Source organism: Pristis pectinata, chromosome 10 (assembly GCF_009764475.1).
Source record: "Pristis pectinata isolate sPriPec2 chromosome 10, sPriPec2.1.pri, whole genome shotgun sequence".
Taxonomy (NCBI): domain Eukaryota; kingdom Metazoa; phylum Chordata; class Chondrichthyes; order Rhinopristiformes; family Pristidae; genus Pristis; species Pristis pectinata.
Window position 1 is genome coordinate 62,108,387 of NC_067414.1, and position 14,654 is coordinate 62,123,040.

The 14,654-nt window shown below is 41.9% G+C and overlaps 1 protein-coding gene across 1 annotated transcript in view; it reads left to right on the top strand.

Annotated features, from left to right (window-relative positions):
• The first annotated feature begins 3,888 nt into the window (after window positions 1–3,888).
• Window positions 3,889–14,654, top strand: part of LOC127575487 (cytosolic 5'-nucleotidase 1A-like) — a 49,376-nt gene continuing 38,610 nt past the window's right edge. Inside the window, exons 1-3 of the mRNA XM_052025422.1 lie at window positions 3,889–4,020; window positions 4,187–4,354; window positions 10,718–10,847. Coding sequence (XP_051881382.1) covers window positions 3,889–4,020; window positions 4,187–4,354; window positions 10,718–10,847 — 430 coding nt within the window. The remainder of the gene's footprint in view (window positions 4,021–4,186; window positions 4,355–10,717; window positions 10,848–14,654) is intronic.

The following is a 14,654-nucleotide window of genomic DNA, read 5'->3' on the forward strand; positions in this document are numbered from 1 at the left end:
AAGAAATTTCTTCTTCTCTCTGTTCTAAATGACTGAACCCTTATTTTGAGATGGAGACCCCTGGTTCTGGATACTCCAGCTAAGGGGAACATCATCCCTGCATCTATCCTGTCAAGCCTTTTGAGAATCGGGTACGTTCAATGAGATCACCAATATATAGGCTCAGATTGCTCACTCCTCATACTACAAACCTGCCATCTCAGGAATCAATCTGAAAAACTGTTCACGAACTCCCTCAATTACTGTTCTATCCTTTCTTAAGCAGGGAGATTAGTCCTATACACAATATTCCAAAAGTGGTCTAACCAGGGCCAATATAATTGGACTAAGAGAGCTCTACACTTGTACTCAAATCCTCTAGCCATAAAGACCAATGTATTATTTGTCTTCATAATTGCTTGCTGGACAACTTCCAGTAATTCATAAATCTAAGTGCCACTGAACACCAAAACATTTCAATCTCTTACCATTTAATAAATATACAGTGTTTTTATTTTTTTCTACACAAATGATTACTTCATACTTTTCCACCTTGTGCTCCATCTGTAGATTCCTTGCCCATTGACTTAGCCTGTCCATATATCCCTGAAGCCTCTCTGCATCATTCTCACAGGCAACAATGCCATTCAGCTTTGTATCATAAACCAACTTGGATGTATTTCACTTGATACCCTAATCCAAATCATTTACATGGATATTGTAGAGCTGGAGCCCAGCAATTAACTCTGCTGAACCCACTAGTCACAGCCTCCCAACTTAAAAACAAATCATTTATTCTTGCTCCCTATTTTCTGCCCATTAACCAATCCTCAATCTCCACCAGTATATTAATTCTAATACCACATGCTTTAATTGTGTTTAACAACTTCTTGTGTGGCACCTTGTTCAAGGCCTCTGAAAATCCAAATACACCACATCAATTGGTTCATTCTTATCTATTCTTATAGTTCAAACTTCAAAAATTCTAAGTGGGAACCAATCAAGAACCTGTGAGTTTTTGGAAGATGACAACCAGTGCACTCACACTGTCCCTTGTCACCATTTTCAAAACTCCTGAGCAGCTCTTTTTCTATACGGCCTGGCTCAGTCTATCAATTGGCCCAAGCCAATAGAAAGAGCAGTCTGGGATGGGTGAACTATCAGGGTTCTGGGTGGCAACAGTATAATGATTTGCTGAAACTCAGATTGCAATATCATTGTTTCAACCACCAGATTCAGAGCTGACCCAGCTGATGGACTCCAAATCACAGCTTTCCAGATGTGCTGTTTTCACAGTTCTCCCTATTCTCCTCAACAATCTCAGCAGAACTCTGCTCATGGTGAAAAGGTATGTGATTGCATTGGGGGGTGGGGGAGGGGGGTTGGGAGGAAGTTGGGCACATGTCTCTGCTCCTGCAAAAGAGAGTTCAATGTGCCACACTATATTTCTGCTTCAATAGAAGGGCGATCTGCGTAAATGTGATATCACTCTGCTCATCCAAGAAAGGAGTCTGCTCAAGTACAGCAGCTTTCTATGTGTGGACATGAACTAGTTGTTCACATGCAGCATAACTTTGGATCTTGCAAACAACATCCTTCTGGGTTACATTCCTCCATTGTCTGAAAACAATGATTTCCTCATGAATGGCACCTTGTTGCTCTGTACAGGCAGTAATCTGTTCATGACTGACATCACTCTGCCTAAATGAGGATATCCAACTACTGGTCAAAGCTGTATTTGACCAATACTGCAATTGTTTGCGATGGACCTGATGTAGCTCTAAAACTAAGCGTAATAATGCTTTAGTGCATTAAAAAGTAGGTGCAACCCAATTCCAGGCTATCATCGCCTCCTTCCAATTTTCCCCTCTTTTCAGTATTCCACAGCCTAAGCAATTTTCTAATCTGCCTTAAATTGCATAAAATTTTACCAAATTGTACATTGAACCTATTCAAATCCCTTCTTAAAGTTCAAATAAACTCCTTCCATATATATATTACTCTAATTATCTCCTCAAAAATGACATTTAAGTTTGTTATCCACAACTTAACCTTTACATATCCAAGTTGGTTCTGTCTAATCTCAAATTTTTCTATGGACTCAGTTATTCTTTCCCTCTACATTGATGTAACCTTCCAGCAACATTAATGGAAATAGTCTATCAGGTTTCTTGAATAGTGGAGCTATCACTGTAAAAGGGGGAATTCCTGAAATAAGAGCACTTTAGAAGATTATATGTAAACCATTTGCAATTTCCTGACTTCCTTTTAAACCCTAAAATGGAAAACATTGTCCTCTTCACCTACATTGAAGACTAGCAGAAAGTAATATCTAACATGTCTGCTGTTTCTTTTCATATTGCTTTTCACAGCTCTAACTATAGTTTTTTTGCTGTCAGTTGTATCTCTCCCATGTGTGTGAAAGACCTTGACTTATTGGATGATTGACTAGTTATAAGAATCACCATGAATCACCAGGCTTGAGAAACAAAGGACTGCAGATGCTGGAATTCAGATGAAAAACACTATGATGCTAGAGGAGCTCAGCAGGCCAGGCAGCATCCATGGAGAAAAGCAGGTGGTCAACGTTTTGGGTCAGGACCTTTCTTCAGGACTGAAAGTTTCTCCATGGGTGCTGCCTGGCCTGCTGAGTTCCTCCAGCATCATAGTATTTTTTATTCAATTACAGAAGCTTATTTGATTGCCATTGATGGTGGACCTCCTTCTTAAATACCCTTAGGTTGTTTATTTAATTAAGCAGAAATTCTATCAGCTCTGATATGATGGGAGGAACTTAATTGTGGAGGTTGCATCATGCTGCTGTGAGATAGGTGCCACAGTTTGTACTTGAGCCTTCACTATGACTAACATTCAGGATGACTATTGTGTTAGTGTAATCAAGCTTACAGTTAGAAGAAAATGTAACATTTCGACTGGGTTTTGTTAATAAGTTAGTGTTCCAAAAATATTGCAATTTTGGGTATTAACCCCTTCCTAGATGTTTCTTTTAAATATTCGTTTTAAACCGGAGATCATGTCAATGATAATTTATAAACACTAAAACAAGAATAAGGACGATATTTCCCCCGTTTTTAATATATTTGTATATAGAGCAGTGAGGAAGTCTTCAGTGACAACTACGGTTCATAATTAGAGAATATTTCACACTCCCAATTGATCCAACGTTTAATGTTTGCACATCACGTAGTTCTGTAATTAGAAACTGTTTTCTGTCACATTTGTTGGCTGTTCAATCTGGTTGAATCATGGTGTGCAGTTACCCTTTCAGGACATCCCAGTGCACGTTCAAGATGATGTACTTTCGAAGTATCATCACCCAAGTAATGTTCACCAAGCTTTCCCAAACAACGAGAAAAGGAGCAGACATGGGAATTAGAAATGTTGATGGGGATGATGGGGGGTGGGGGTGGGAATAGTGTCCTATGAAGCGATCCTGAGGAAGTTTTCCGTCCACCTGTGATGGTGGCCGGGATCCCGATGTGTGACCGCGCTGCACGGCGCTGGGGTGTTAATTGGGTTAACGTTTAGCTCTGGAGTGGTAATGGAAACCGCAACCATGCCTGGCTCAAGGGAAAAAGGCGGTGGACAGTGGTAGTGGTGGCGGGGGGTGGGGAGCCAGGCTGGTCCATCCTGCCGGTGTCCAGGACCCTCCGGCTGGGGATACGTGCGCCGCCGCTGCTTGTGACAGCTCCCGGGCTGTGTTTGTGACGCGCCCCCCGCCCGCCAGAGCAGCGGCACCGCCCCCGCCCGACCCCCACCCAAGCTACCGATACAACCACCACCCCCCCACCTTCAAAGACCAAAGCCCGGGCACCAGCGGCTCAGACATTACCCCCCACCCCTCCGACCCTCTGCTTCGCTTCAGCTGCAGGCAGCCGGTGGATCAAGATGAGCGACACTGAACTCTACTCGCTGGACGACATGGACATTTGCACCGTGCCTGTTCCCGCGCCTCCAGAAAGGAGCTCGACAACCAGGAGAAGCCGAGGATCCAGCGGATCCACCAAGACTTCCACAGGGGTAAAGCAACACGCTTAAAAACGTGTCAGGGATTCAATTTAAAATGGGTGGGGGTGGGGGAGAGGCAGGAAATAACCCTTAACTTTACATTTTGTCATCCTTCTGAGGAATATATATCACATTTATCAATGTGGGCGAACCTGACAAGCTGGCTGCTGTTTTTCAGTGCAAGAGCCCACAGGCTATCACCATCGCCGTGTCCTCACGGACACTCTTCAACATGGCCGAGGAACGGGCTATCTATGAAGCTGACGGCTTGGAGTCATATGTCAAGTATCAGCAGGACCACGAGAACGAACCACTCAAGAAAGGATTGGCCTTCGCCTTAATGAAGGTGGGATGCAGTGTGCAGCCACTGGAAGGGTTACCGTGCTTAAAATTGGTTGGTTCTGAACTCTCGCTCCAACGTTCAGATCAACTGGTGTGCTTGGCGCTTCAGTTTGAATTGTTGTGTTGATAATTGGAAACGAATGGATTGCCCCCTACAATTTACAACCTTTGCAAACGCTCAGTGAAGAATGCTCTTTAGAAGCAGGTTGGGGATAATGTGTGGCTTTGTTCTATCAGTTTTATTCCCTGGATTTACGCAGGGGAAGTGCAGTATTGTGCTCAAGCAGGGAGGTGAGAGCCTGTATGAGTAGCAGATCCTGTAGATTCTGTTCTTGTGCGTTGTTTACAATTAACAACACATCAATTTCAGAATTAGGGAAAATGAAACAATAGTGTTTTTAAACAAATTGGACTATAGTTCCTTGACTTAACCCAAAGCACAAGGTCAGCATGGGCAATGATGGGCCAAAAGGCCTTTTTATTGCTGTATGACTTTATGATGATAGTAACAGAATTCTTACTGGATTATGGTAATCCAGTCACTACAACATGAAATATGGGTGCCTTGAGGAAAGTTTTCAGAGTCTAATAGACTGTGACAAGTTTACATTAGGATCTTCTATCATAAAGATGGTCTTGAGACTTTCTCATAAAATATTAAAGAACCGGAAGTATACAGGAAGTCCCCAGGTTGCGACAGGGTTCTGAACAGCTTGTAACCCAAACTGTTCATAAGTTGGAAATGAACAAAATCAGTATGTGGGACAACACCATAGAAACAGCTGCGATGGGAAAGTGAACAGGCACAGGAAGAATGGTTGCAAACTGACCTCACTGACAGTGAGTAAGTGAATCTGCCCAGTGCCTCCCAGCTCTGCTCAGCTCAACCCAGCTCCTCATCGTAGCGGCTCGGGGGGTGGGGGATGGGGAGAGAAGGCACATGGTAATGCCTGTTCCCACCTGGCAAAAGATGCCTGCAGCCCCACGGCAGCCAGCAAATCCATCCTCACTCATCACACCAGTCTCTCAAATGCTCGTTCGTATGTCCATAGTCAGGCATTGGTAACCCAGAGAGGACTTGTAATTTGTAAAATAACATCTTCATTGCATTGATTAAGTTATCTCCACACACCAAATATAAGGTGAATCACGCTAGCTGTATTTTATTTGTCTGTTCTCATACAGCTGCCTTGTTTTTCACTTCCACTCTTTATAGTCAAGTGTGAAGAGAAAATAAAACTGCACACATATTGTTAAGAGGAAGAGGCCCACTGGGTGGAAAGTGTAAAAATGTTAGAAGAAAAAAGAAATAAAAAGGAAACCGGAACAGACACACAGAGGGCTTAAACATAAGAAATAGAAGCAGGAGCAGACTGTTCAGTCCCCAGCACCTGCTCTCGTTCAATAAGATCATGACTAATCTTTTACCTGAGTACCACTTTGCTGCACTAACGCTGCAACAGTTGATTCTACTAATATTCAAAAATCTGTCCATTTCTGTCCTGAATTTAGTGACTGAGTCTCCACAATCTTCTTGTGTAAAGAATTTCTGGACACCCCTTGCAGGGGAAACATGATCCCTGCATCTATCCTATACAGCTTTGTAAAGATTTTATACCATTCCATGGGATAGTCCCTTATTCTTCTAAACTCGAGAGTTTTGGCACAGTCTGCTTCACAGCTCAAACCCACCATTGTTACACTTCCGAGAAATCTGTCTTTATGTTGAACACATTTTTTTACCCTCAGCTCTTTGCCTCCCCACATTCTCAACTTTAAAATCTCTTTCATTGTGTACCTTAGATTTATCAGATCAGTTAATTGACATCAGTGTTTTACCACTTTAATCCAAAGAAAAGCTGGAGCCTAATTTTGACCAATGTCTTTTGGTACAGTGGGAATAGGAACAGAATAAGGAGGAGGTTAAATGCATGGCTGAGGGATTGGAGTAAGGAGCAGGGATTCAGATTTCTGGATCATTGGGGCCTCTTTTGGGGAAGGTATGACCTGGTCAAAGAGGACGGGTTGCACTTGACTCCCAGGGAGACCAATATCCTGGTGGGGAGGTTTGCTAAGGCTACTGGGGAGGGTTTAAACTAGAATTGTTGGGGGTTGGGATCCAAACTGGAGAGACTGGGAAAGAGGTGTTTGGCTCTCAAATAGAGAAAGCTAGCAGTAGATATGATAGACAGGTGATAGAGAAGGGACGTGCTCAGACAGGTTTGAGATGTGCCTATTTTATCGCAAGGAGTGTTGTGAACAAGGCAGATGAGCTTAGAGCTTGGATTAATACTTGGAGCTATGATGTGATGGCCATTACGGAGACTTGGATGGCTCAGGGATTGGAATGGTTGCTTCAAGTGCTGGGTTTCAGAAAGGACAGGGAGGGAGGTAAAAGAGGTGGGGGAGTGGCACTGTTGATCAGAGAGAGTGTCACGGCTGCGGAAAAGGTGAACGTCATGAAGGGACTGTTTACGGAGTCTCTGTGGGTGGAGGTTAGGAACAGGAAGGGGTCAATAACTTTACTGGGTGTTTTTTGTAAGCCACCCAATAGTAACAGGGATATTGAGGAGCAGATAGGGAAGCAGATCCTAGAAAGGTGTGAGAATAACAAAGTTGTTGTGATGGGGGATTTTAATTTCCCAAACATCAACTAGCATCCCCAGACAGTGAGGGGTTTAGATGGGGAGGAGTTTGTTAAGTGTGTTCAGGAAGGATTCTTGACATAATATGTAGATAGGCCTACAAGAGGAGAGGCTGTGCTTGATTTGGTATTGGGAAATGAACCTGGTCAGGTGTCACATCTCTCAGTGGGTGAACATTTTGGTGATAGTGGTCATAATTCTATCTCCTTTACGTTAGCACTGGAGAGAGATAGGAACAGACAGACTAGAAAGGTGTTTACTTGGAGTAAAGGGGAATTATGAGGCTCTCAGGCAGGAAATTGGAAGATTAGATTGGGAACAGATGTTCTCAGGGAATAGTACGGTAGAAATGTGGCAAATATTCAGAGGATATTTGTGTGGAGTTCTGCATAGGCATGTTCCAATGAGACAAGGGAGTCACGAGAGGATACAGGAACCGTGGTGTACAAAGGCTATAATAAATTTAGTCAAGAGGAAAAGAAAAGCTTACAAAAGGTACAGAGAGCTAGGTAATGTTAGAGATCTGGAAGAGTATAAGGCTAATAGGAAGGAGCTTAAGAAGAAGATTAGGAGAGACAGAAGGGGGCATGAGAAGGCCTTGGAGGGCAGGATTAAGGAAAACCCCCAGGCATTCTACAGGTATGTGAAGAGCAAGAGGATAAGATGCGAAAGAATAGGGCCTATCAAGTGCAGTAGTGGGAAAGTGTGTATGGATCCGGAAGAAATGGCAGAGGTACTTAATGAATACTTTACGTCAGTATTCACAACCGAAAAAGATCTGGGAGATTGTAGTGGGGACTTGCAGAGGGCTGAAAAGCCTGAGCATGTAGATATTAGGAAAGAGGAGGTGCTGAAACTTTTGGAAAGCATCAAGTTGGATAAGTCGCCAGGACCTGATGAGATGTACCTCAGGCTGCTGTGGGAGGCGAGGAAAGAGATTGTGGAGCCTCTGACAATGATCTTTGCATCGTCGATGGAGACGGGAGAGGTTCCGGAAGATTGGAGGGTAGTGGATGTTGTTCCCTTATTCAAGAAAGGGAGTAGGGATAGGTCAGGGAATTATAGACCGGTGAGTCTCACCTCAGTGGTTGGTAAGCTAATGGAAAAGATCCTGAGAAGCAGGATTTATGAACATTTGGAGAGGTATGATATGATTAGGGATAGTCAGCATGGCTTTGTCAAGGGCAGGTCCTGCCTTACAAGCCTGATCGAATTTTTTGAGGATGTGACTAAACACATCAATGGAGGGAGAGCAGTAGATGTAGTGTATATGGATTTCAGCAAAGCGTTTGATAAGCTACCCCGTGCAAGGCTTATTGAGAAAGCAAGGAGGCATGGGATCCAAGGGGGCATTGAAGTGTGGATTCAGAACTGACTGGCCCACAGAAGGCAAAGGGTGGTTGTTGAAGGGTTGTATTCTGCGTGGAGGTCAGTGACCAGTGGTGTACCTCAGGGATCTGTACTGGGACCCTTGCTCTTTGTGATTTTTATAAACTACCTGGATGAGGAAGTGGAGGGGTGGGTTAGTAAGTTTGCAGATGACACAAAGGTTGGGGGTGTTGTGGATAGTTTGGAGGGCTGTCAGAGGTTACAGAGGGACATAAATAGGATGCAAAGTTGGGCTGAGAAGTGGCAGATGCAGTTCAACCCAGATAAGTGTGAAGTGGTTCATTTTGGTAGGTCAAATATGATGGCAGAATATAGTCTTAATGTTAGGACTCTTGGCAGTGTGGAGGATCAGAGGGATCTTGGGGTCCGAGTCCATAGGATGCTCAAAGCGGCTGTGCAGGTTGACTCTGTGGTTAAGAAGGCATATGGTGTGTTGTCCTTCATCAATCGGGGAATTGAATTTAGGAGCCGAGAGGTATCGTTGCAGCTACATAAGTCCCTGGTCAGACCCCACTTGGAGTACTGTGCTCAGTTCTGGTTGCCTCACTACAGGAAGGATGTGGAAGCCATAGAAAGGGTGCAGAGGAGATTTACTAGGATGCTGCCTGGAATGCGGAGCATGCCTTATGAAAGTAGGTTGAGGGAACTCGGCCTTTTCTCCTTGGAGCGACAGAGGATGAGGGGGGACCTGATAGAGGTATATAAGACGATGAGAGGTATTGGTCGGGTAGATAGTCAGAGGCTTTTCCCCAAGGCTAAAATGGTGGCCACATAAGGACAGGTTTAAGGTGCTGGGGAGTAGGTATAGAGGAGATGTCAGGGGTAAGTTTTTTACTCAGTGGTGAGTGTGTGCAATGGGCTGCCGGCAACGGTGGTAGAGGCGGATATGATAGGGTCTTTTAAGAGACTGTTAGATAGGTACATGGAGCTGATTAAAATAGAGGGCTATGGGTAAGCCTAGTAATTTCTAGGGTAGGGACATGTTTGGCATAGCTTTGTGGGCCGAAGGACCTGAATTGTGCTGTAGTTTTTCTATGTTCTACATATACTGATTGCCTGCCCAGTTTATGACATAAATTGAAGCAAATTGAATTTCTCCACTCCCACACCACCCCCACCACCTCCCTACACCCCCATCACCCCCGCCGCTGTTAACTTAGTTGTCTTTTCAAAGTTTGTAGTTCATGAAAGCTATAAGTTTATGTGGTTAGTATTTACTTGCAACACACAGACACACCATTTAAAATCTTGCCTCCAGCTTTTCAGATCACACTACTGTGGGAGCATTGAACTTGTGATTGCAGCAGTTCAAGCATCAATGCCAATTGAGGATTACTAGAATTAGCAATAAGTTCATGACTGGCACTCACATGCTGGAAAAATTTGGTGGGGCAGATTTTGTTGTCATTTACAGGGACTGCTGTGTCCTGAAGGAACAAAGTAGAAATACAAAGTGATTCTCTCAGTGGGAGATTGTGGAAAATGCCCTGAACTTAGAAAGTGTCATAAAAGTATAGCATGGGAGAATCAAATCAAACTCTGTCCACAAAAATCACAGCTTGTTAAGTCACACCTCCAGACTTAGCCAGACTATTAAAAGCTCAAAACTTATTTTAAAACCTAAAACATAATAAATTTAAAAAAAATCAAACCAATGAGAGATTCAGAAACTTGAAAAAACTTGAGCCTTTTTGAACAAATAACCAATTGAAAGTGTGATGGACATTGGAGTGTCCTTGGACCTGGCTGAGAGTGCAGAGATTTTGAAAAAGCTGTCAGTTACATGGTGTAGTGATAGCAAGTGCAGACATTTTCAACAGAAATGTTCCACAAAATTTGGGCCATTAAAATAATGTCAGAAGCAGCTGGATGCTAAAGAGAAAAAAACCTCTAGCTGTTCAACATTCTTTTGTTGCATCGTCGGGGAATGGATGAACTGGAAATGTTTAGACTGTGCCTTCTGAATTCAGGTAAAGGCTCAGGCCAAATATTTCAGGTTTAGGTAAGATTTTGGAAGAAGCTGTGGCTTTTGAATTAATCATTCTATTAGAATGCATAAAAGACAATTCAATGGATAAAATGATGGATGAAAGCAATTTAGGAAAATAGTAGTGCAGCGACACATAGTGGCTGATAAATACTTAATGACAAAGGTGAGTTGATGAAATAAATTAAATTGAAAACCTGTATGTTGGAATTGACAATGGGAAAAGTTGATATAAAATCTGGCCCAAAATTTGGCATCTTCTACAATAAATAAGTGGATACAAAAAATTATATCATGTGCATATTTATTATACATTTGTGTAATAGGAAGTCTTTGTTATGCCTAGGCACTGGAAACAGTTAACTTACGGCTGCATGAACTTTATCCTGGGAGTGATGAAATATTTGATATAGTTCTAATGACAAATAACCACGCCCAAGTAGGAGTGAGGCTGATAAACAGCATCAATCACTATGGTATGTACCGAAAGACAACAGTGGCTGTGTAATTTTTTTATATCAACAATATGCCGGGCTGATGACCTATATATTGTTGGAGCTTGAGCTTTTTCAAAAACAAATTGAAGAAAAGGCTATTTTATTTCATCTATCTGAGATAGCTGACAAAATGTCAGAATCACACAATTTGTAATCAACAATCAATTTGTTGGCAATGGCAATAAATCTAACAATAATAACAGAAATATAATAACTACTCCTTCCCAGTTTATAAGCAGTTGATGAGCCTGGTATAGACCATGCAAAACTTGTTATTGCTGTCATGAGGCAGGCTGCTTTTGGAAGGAATAGCAGACATTTCAATGACAAATGGCTTCAAGTGTTAGTGGGTGGTATGATGGAGCAAGGCAGTGAGATGTTTCGATGGTGAGAACAACCCCCAAATAACTAAAGAATGAGTATATATTGTTGTAAGCAACTAGACTGTTACTGACATATTAAGGACAGTCAACAGGAAATAGACAAACAGCTATGTAGGCAACTTGCAGAGAGATATAACAAAGATAGGGTTATAGTACAAGGGGATTTCAATTTCCTGAATATTAACTGGGATTTGCTTAGCATATAAAACTCAGAGAGGGCGGAGTTTTTGAGGTGTCTCCAGGAGAGCTTTTGACACAGTATGTAGATGGACCAACTATGGAAGGAACATTACTGGACCTTATCATGGGGAATGTAGTTGGTCAAGTGGAGGAAGTGTCAGTGAGGGAGCATTTTGGAGATAGTGACCATATCTTCATATATTTCAAAGTGGTTATGGAAAAAGATAAGTTTGGACCAGTAATAAAGGTCTTAAATTGGGAGAAGGCCAATTTCATTAAAATAAGACGGAACTTGGCAAATGTAGACTGGGAGTATTGATTTGCAGGTAAGTTTACATCTGCATGGAGGGAAGTATTCACGGGCAAAATGGCAAGAATTCAGGACCAATATGTAGCTGTAAGGGTGAAAGCCAAGGGTAACAAGTACAGGGAACTTTGAATGTCGAGGGATATTAAGGGTTGGATAAAGGAAAAAATGGAAGCTTATGGCAAGTGTGGAGAACTAAAGAGGGAGGAGGCCGGAAATATCACTGGCAGACAGGATTAAGGTAAATCCGAAGACATTCAATAAATATATTAAGGGCAATAGAACCAACAAAGAAAGAGTATGACCCAATAGGGACAGTATTGGCAATATTGTGTGAAACCAAAAGGTATAGATGAGGTCCTAAATAAACATTTTTGATCGGTATTGATAAATTAGAGGGTTCAGAGAGGGACAAGGGGAAATTTTAGTCTCCATAAATAAAGAAGAGGTTCTGGATACCTAGCAGTCTTTTATGTGGATAAATGCCAGGACTGGATGAGATTTGTCCAGGCTGCTATGAGTGGCAAGGGAAGAGATTGCTGAGGCTCTGACTGAGATACAATAAATCTTCACTGGCCGCAAGTGAGTTAACTCAGATGACTAGAGGATGGCAAATATGGTCCCATGTTTCAACAAGGGCATCAGGGAAAAGCCTGGTAATCACAGACCTATAAGCCTAACATCACTGGTAAGGAAGTTATTGGAAATAATTCTGAAGGACAGGATTAATAGTCACTTGAAAAGGCAGGGACTAATGAGAGATATCCGGCATGGCTTTGTCAAGGACAGATCTTGTCTGACCAATCTGACTGAATGTTCTGTAGAAGTAACAAAATTTGTTGATGAGGGCAGTGCTGTAGATGTGGTTTACATGGAGACTTCAGTAAGACCTTTGACAAGGTCCCACATGGGAGACTGGTCCAAATGGGCCCATGGAAATCCAGGGTAAGTTGGTAAACGGGATCCAAAAGTGGCTTGGCGATGGAAGACAGAGGATAATGGTAGATAGTTGTTTTTGTGACTAGTGGAATTATTGCAGTTTATAATATACATGAATACATGAATGTGGATGTAGGATGCATGATCAGTAAGTTCTCAAAGAATTCAAAGAACCTGAAAGAATCACATCCTCAAATAATTCAGTCAGATTTGTGAGGCATGACCTGCCCCTCGTAAGGCCATGCTGACTATACCTAATAAGACTATGCTTCTCCAAATTAGATAAAACCTAAATATCAATAAGTTAACAGGGTAGAAAGTATGAATCTTATGGTAATTTGAAGTTTACATGGATACCTGTCAGTCTAACTTGGCATTGCAGATGATGAGTGGAGATCATGGATAAGCTTCAGATCAAGCCATGTTACAGGATAGATTAATATATCAAGGTGGAGGATGGACAATAGGCAGGTGGGAAAAGCAATAAGAAAAGAGTAGGAAAGAGAAGGGAGTGAGTATATTAGGGAGGAAAGACTGAGAGTCAGATTCACTCTGTGGCAGGGTTTGGGGTAGACTAACAACCACATATGAATATTGCATTAACATTGATTGTTCACAAAGCAGGAAAGGCAACTCTTCATTTCTATAGTTTCTTAATGTGTGAATGTAACCTATGCTATTGATAGCATGACAATGCAGATCGGTATGAACAGGAATTGTAATGAGTGGAAGGAGAAATTATGCTTTACCAGGCGCTATTGGGTGTACTATTTGAGTTCTTTTTCTATTATTTGAAGATTCAAGAAGATTTGTAATCTTCACTTGAGTGGGAACTGACACAGAAAGAGGAAGAATTTGTGGCTTGAGGGAAAGTTGGATAATTTACTTGCGGGAGTGTGAAGAGAGATGGTGCAGGGTGGTGATGCCACTGGTGTGTTGATTTTGTTTTAAGTATTTGTGGGAAGATTTTTGTGACTTTATTACTGGAATGCACCATGGGCCAATTGTTAATCCTTTTTGCTGGTGACCCTCCTGTCATGGTTAGTTGGGTGTTGCATGCTTTAATCTATTTCAGAATACTGCTTGACATAGTTCATTCACTCACATGTTTTTAATTTTTTATAAAATAAGTTTAAATTGCCTGTTGCCAGGGCTCATTTAAATAGGGTCAGACGCGAGTGCCCTTTATCATTGCAATTCGGCAGCCTTTTTGACTTGTGCTACATTTTATGTTCCCTTTTCTTCAAAAAAAATCTGTGTGATTCTGATTGGGTTGATTTATTTTTACTTTAGAAATCAATTTCACATGTTGGTATATCATATAACAATATATTCACTGCACCTCCTGCAGATGCAAATTCTTTTGGAACATTGCAACTAAATTTTATTTAAATTTTATTTAAAATAGATGATACACCTAAAATCTAAAATCACACTAAGAATTCCCAATTAGATTGTAGCAATTAAGTGAAAATTGCAGTTATATTGTTTCAGTTTGGTTCATTTGGTAGTAATTAATAAATTTTTTAAATTTTAAATTTTATTTACAGCGTGGTAACAGGCCCTTCCGGCCCAACGAGTCCGCGCCGCCCATTTTAAACCCAAATTAACCTACCCATACGTCTTTGCAATGTGGGAGGAAACCGGAGCACTCGGAGGAAACCCACGCAGACACGGGAGAACGTACAAACTCCTTACAGACAGCGACGGGAATCGAACCCCGATCGCTGGCGCTGTAATAGTGTCGCACTAACTGCCACGCTACCGTGCCGCCCCTGATTATATAGGTTCAGAACTTCATTACAACACGTTCAAGATCTTTATTATCAGAACTGACCTCCATCAGATATATTTATTTGAGCATCTTCTGATGATTTTCGTAAGCTAGGCAGATGTTTAGCTTCTATGCTTACATTAAAGCAACAAGAATAGAACCAATAATCTTTCTGCAACTTTAGCAACAAAACTGTTTCTTAT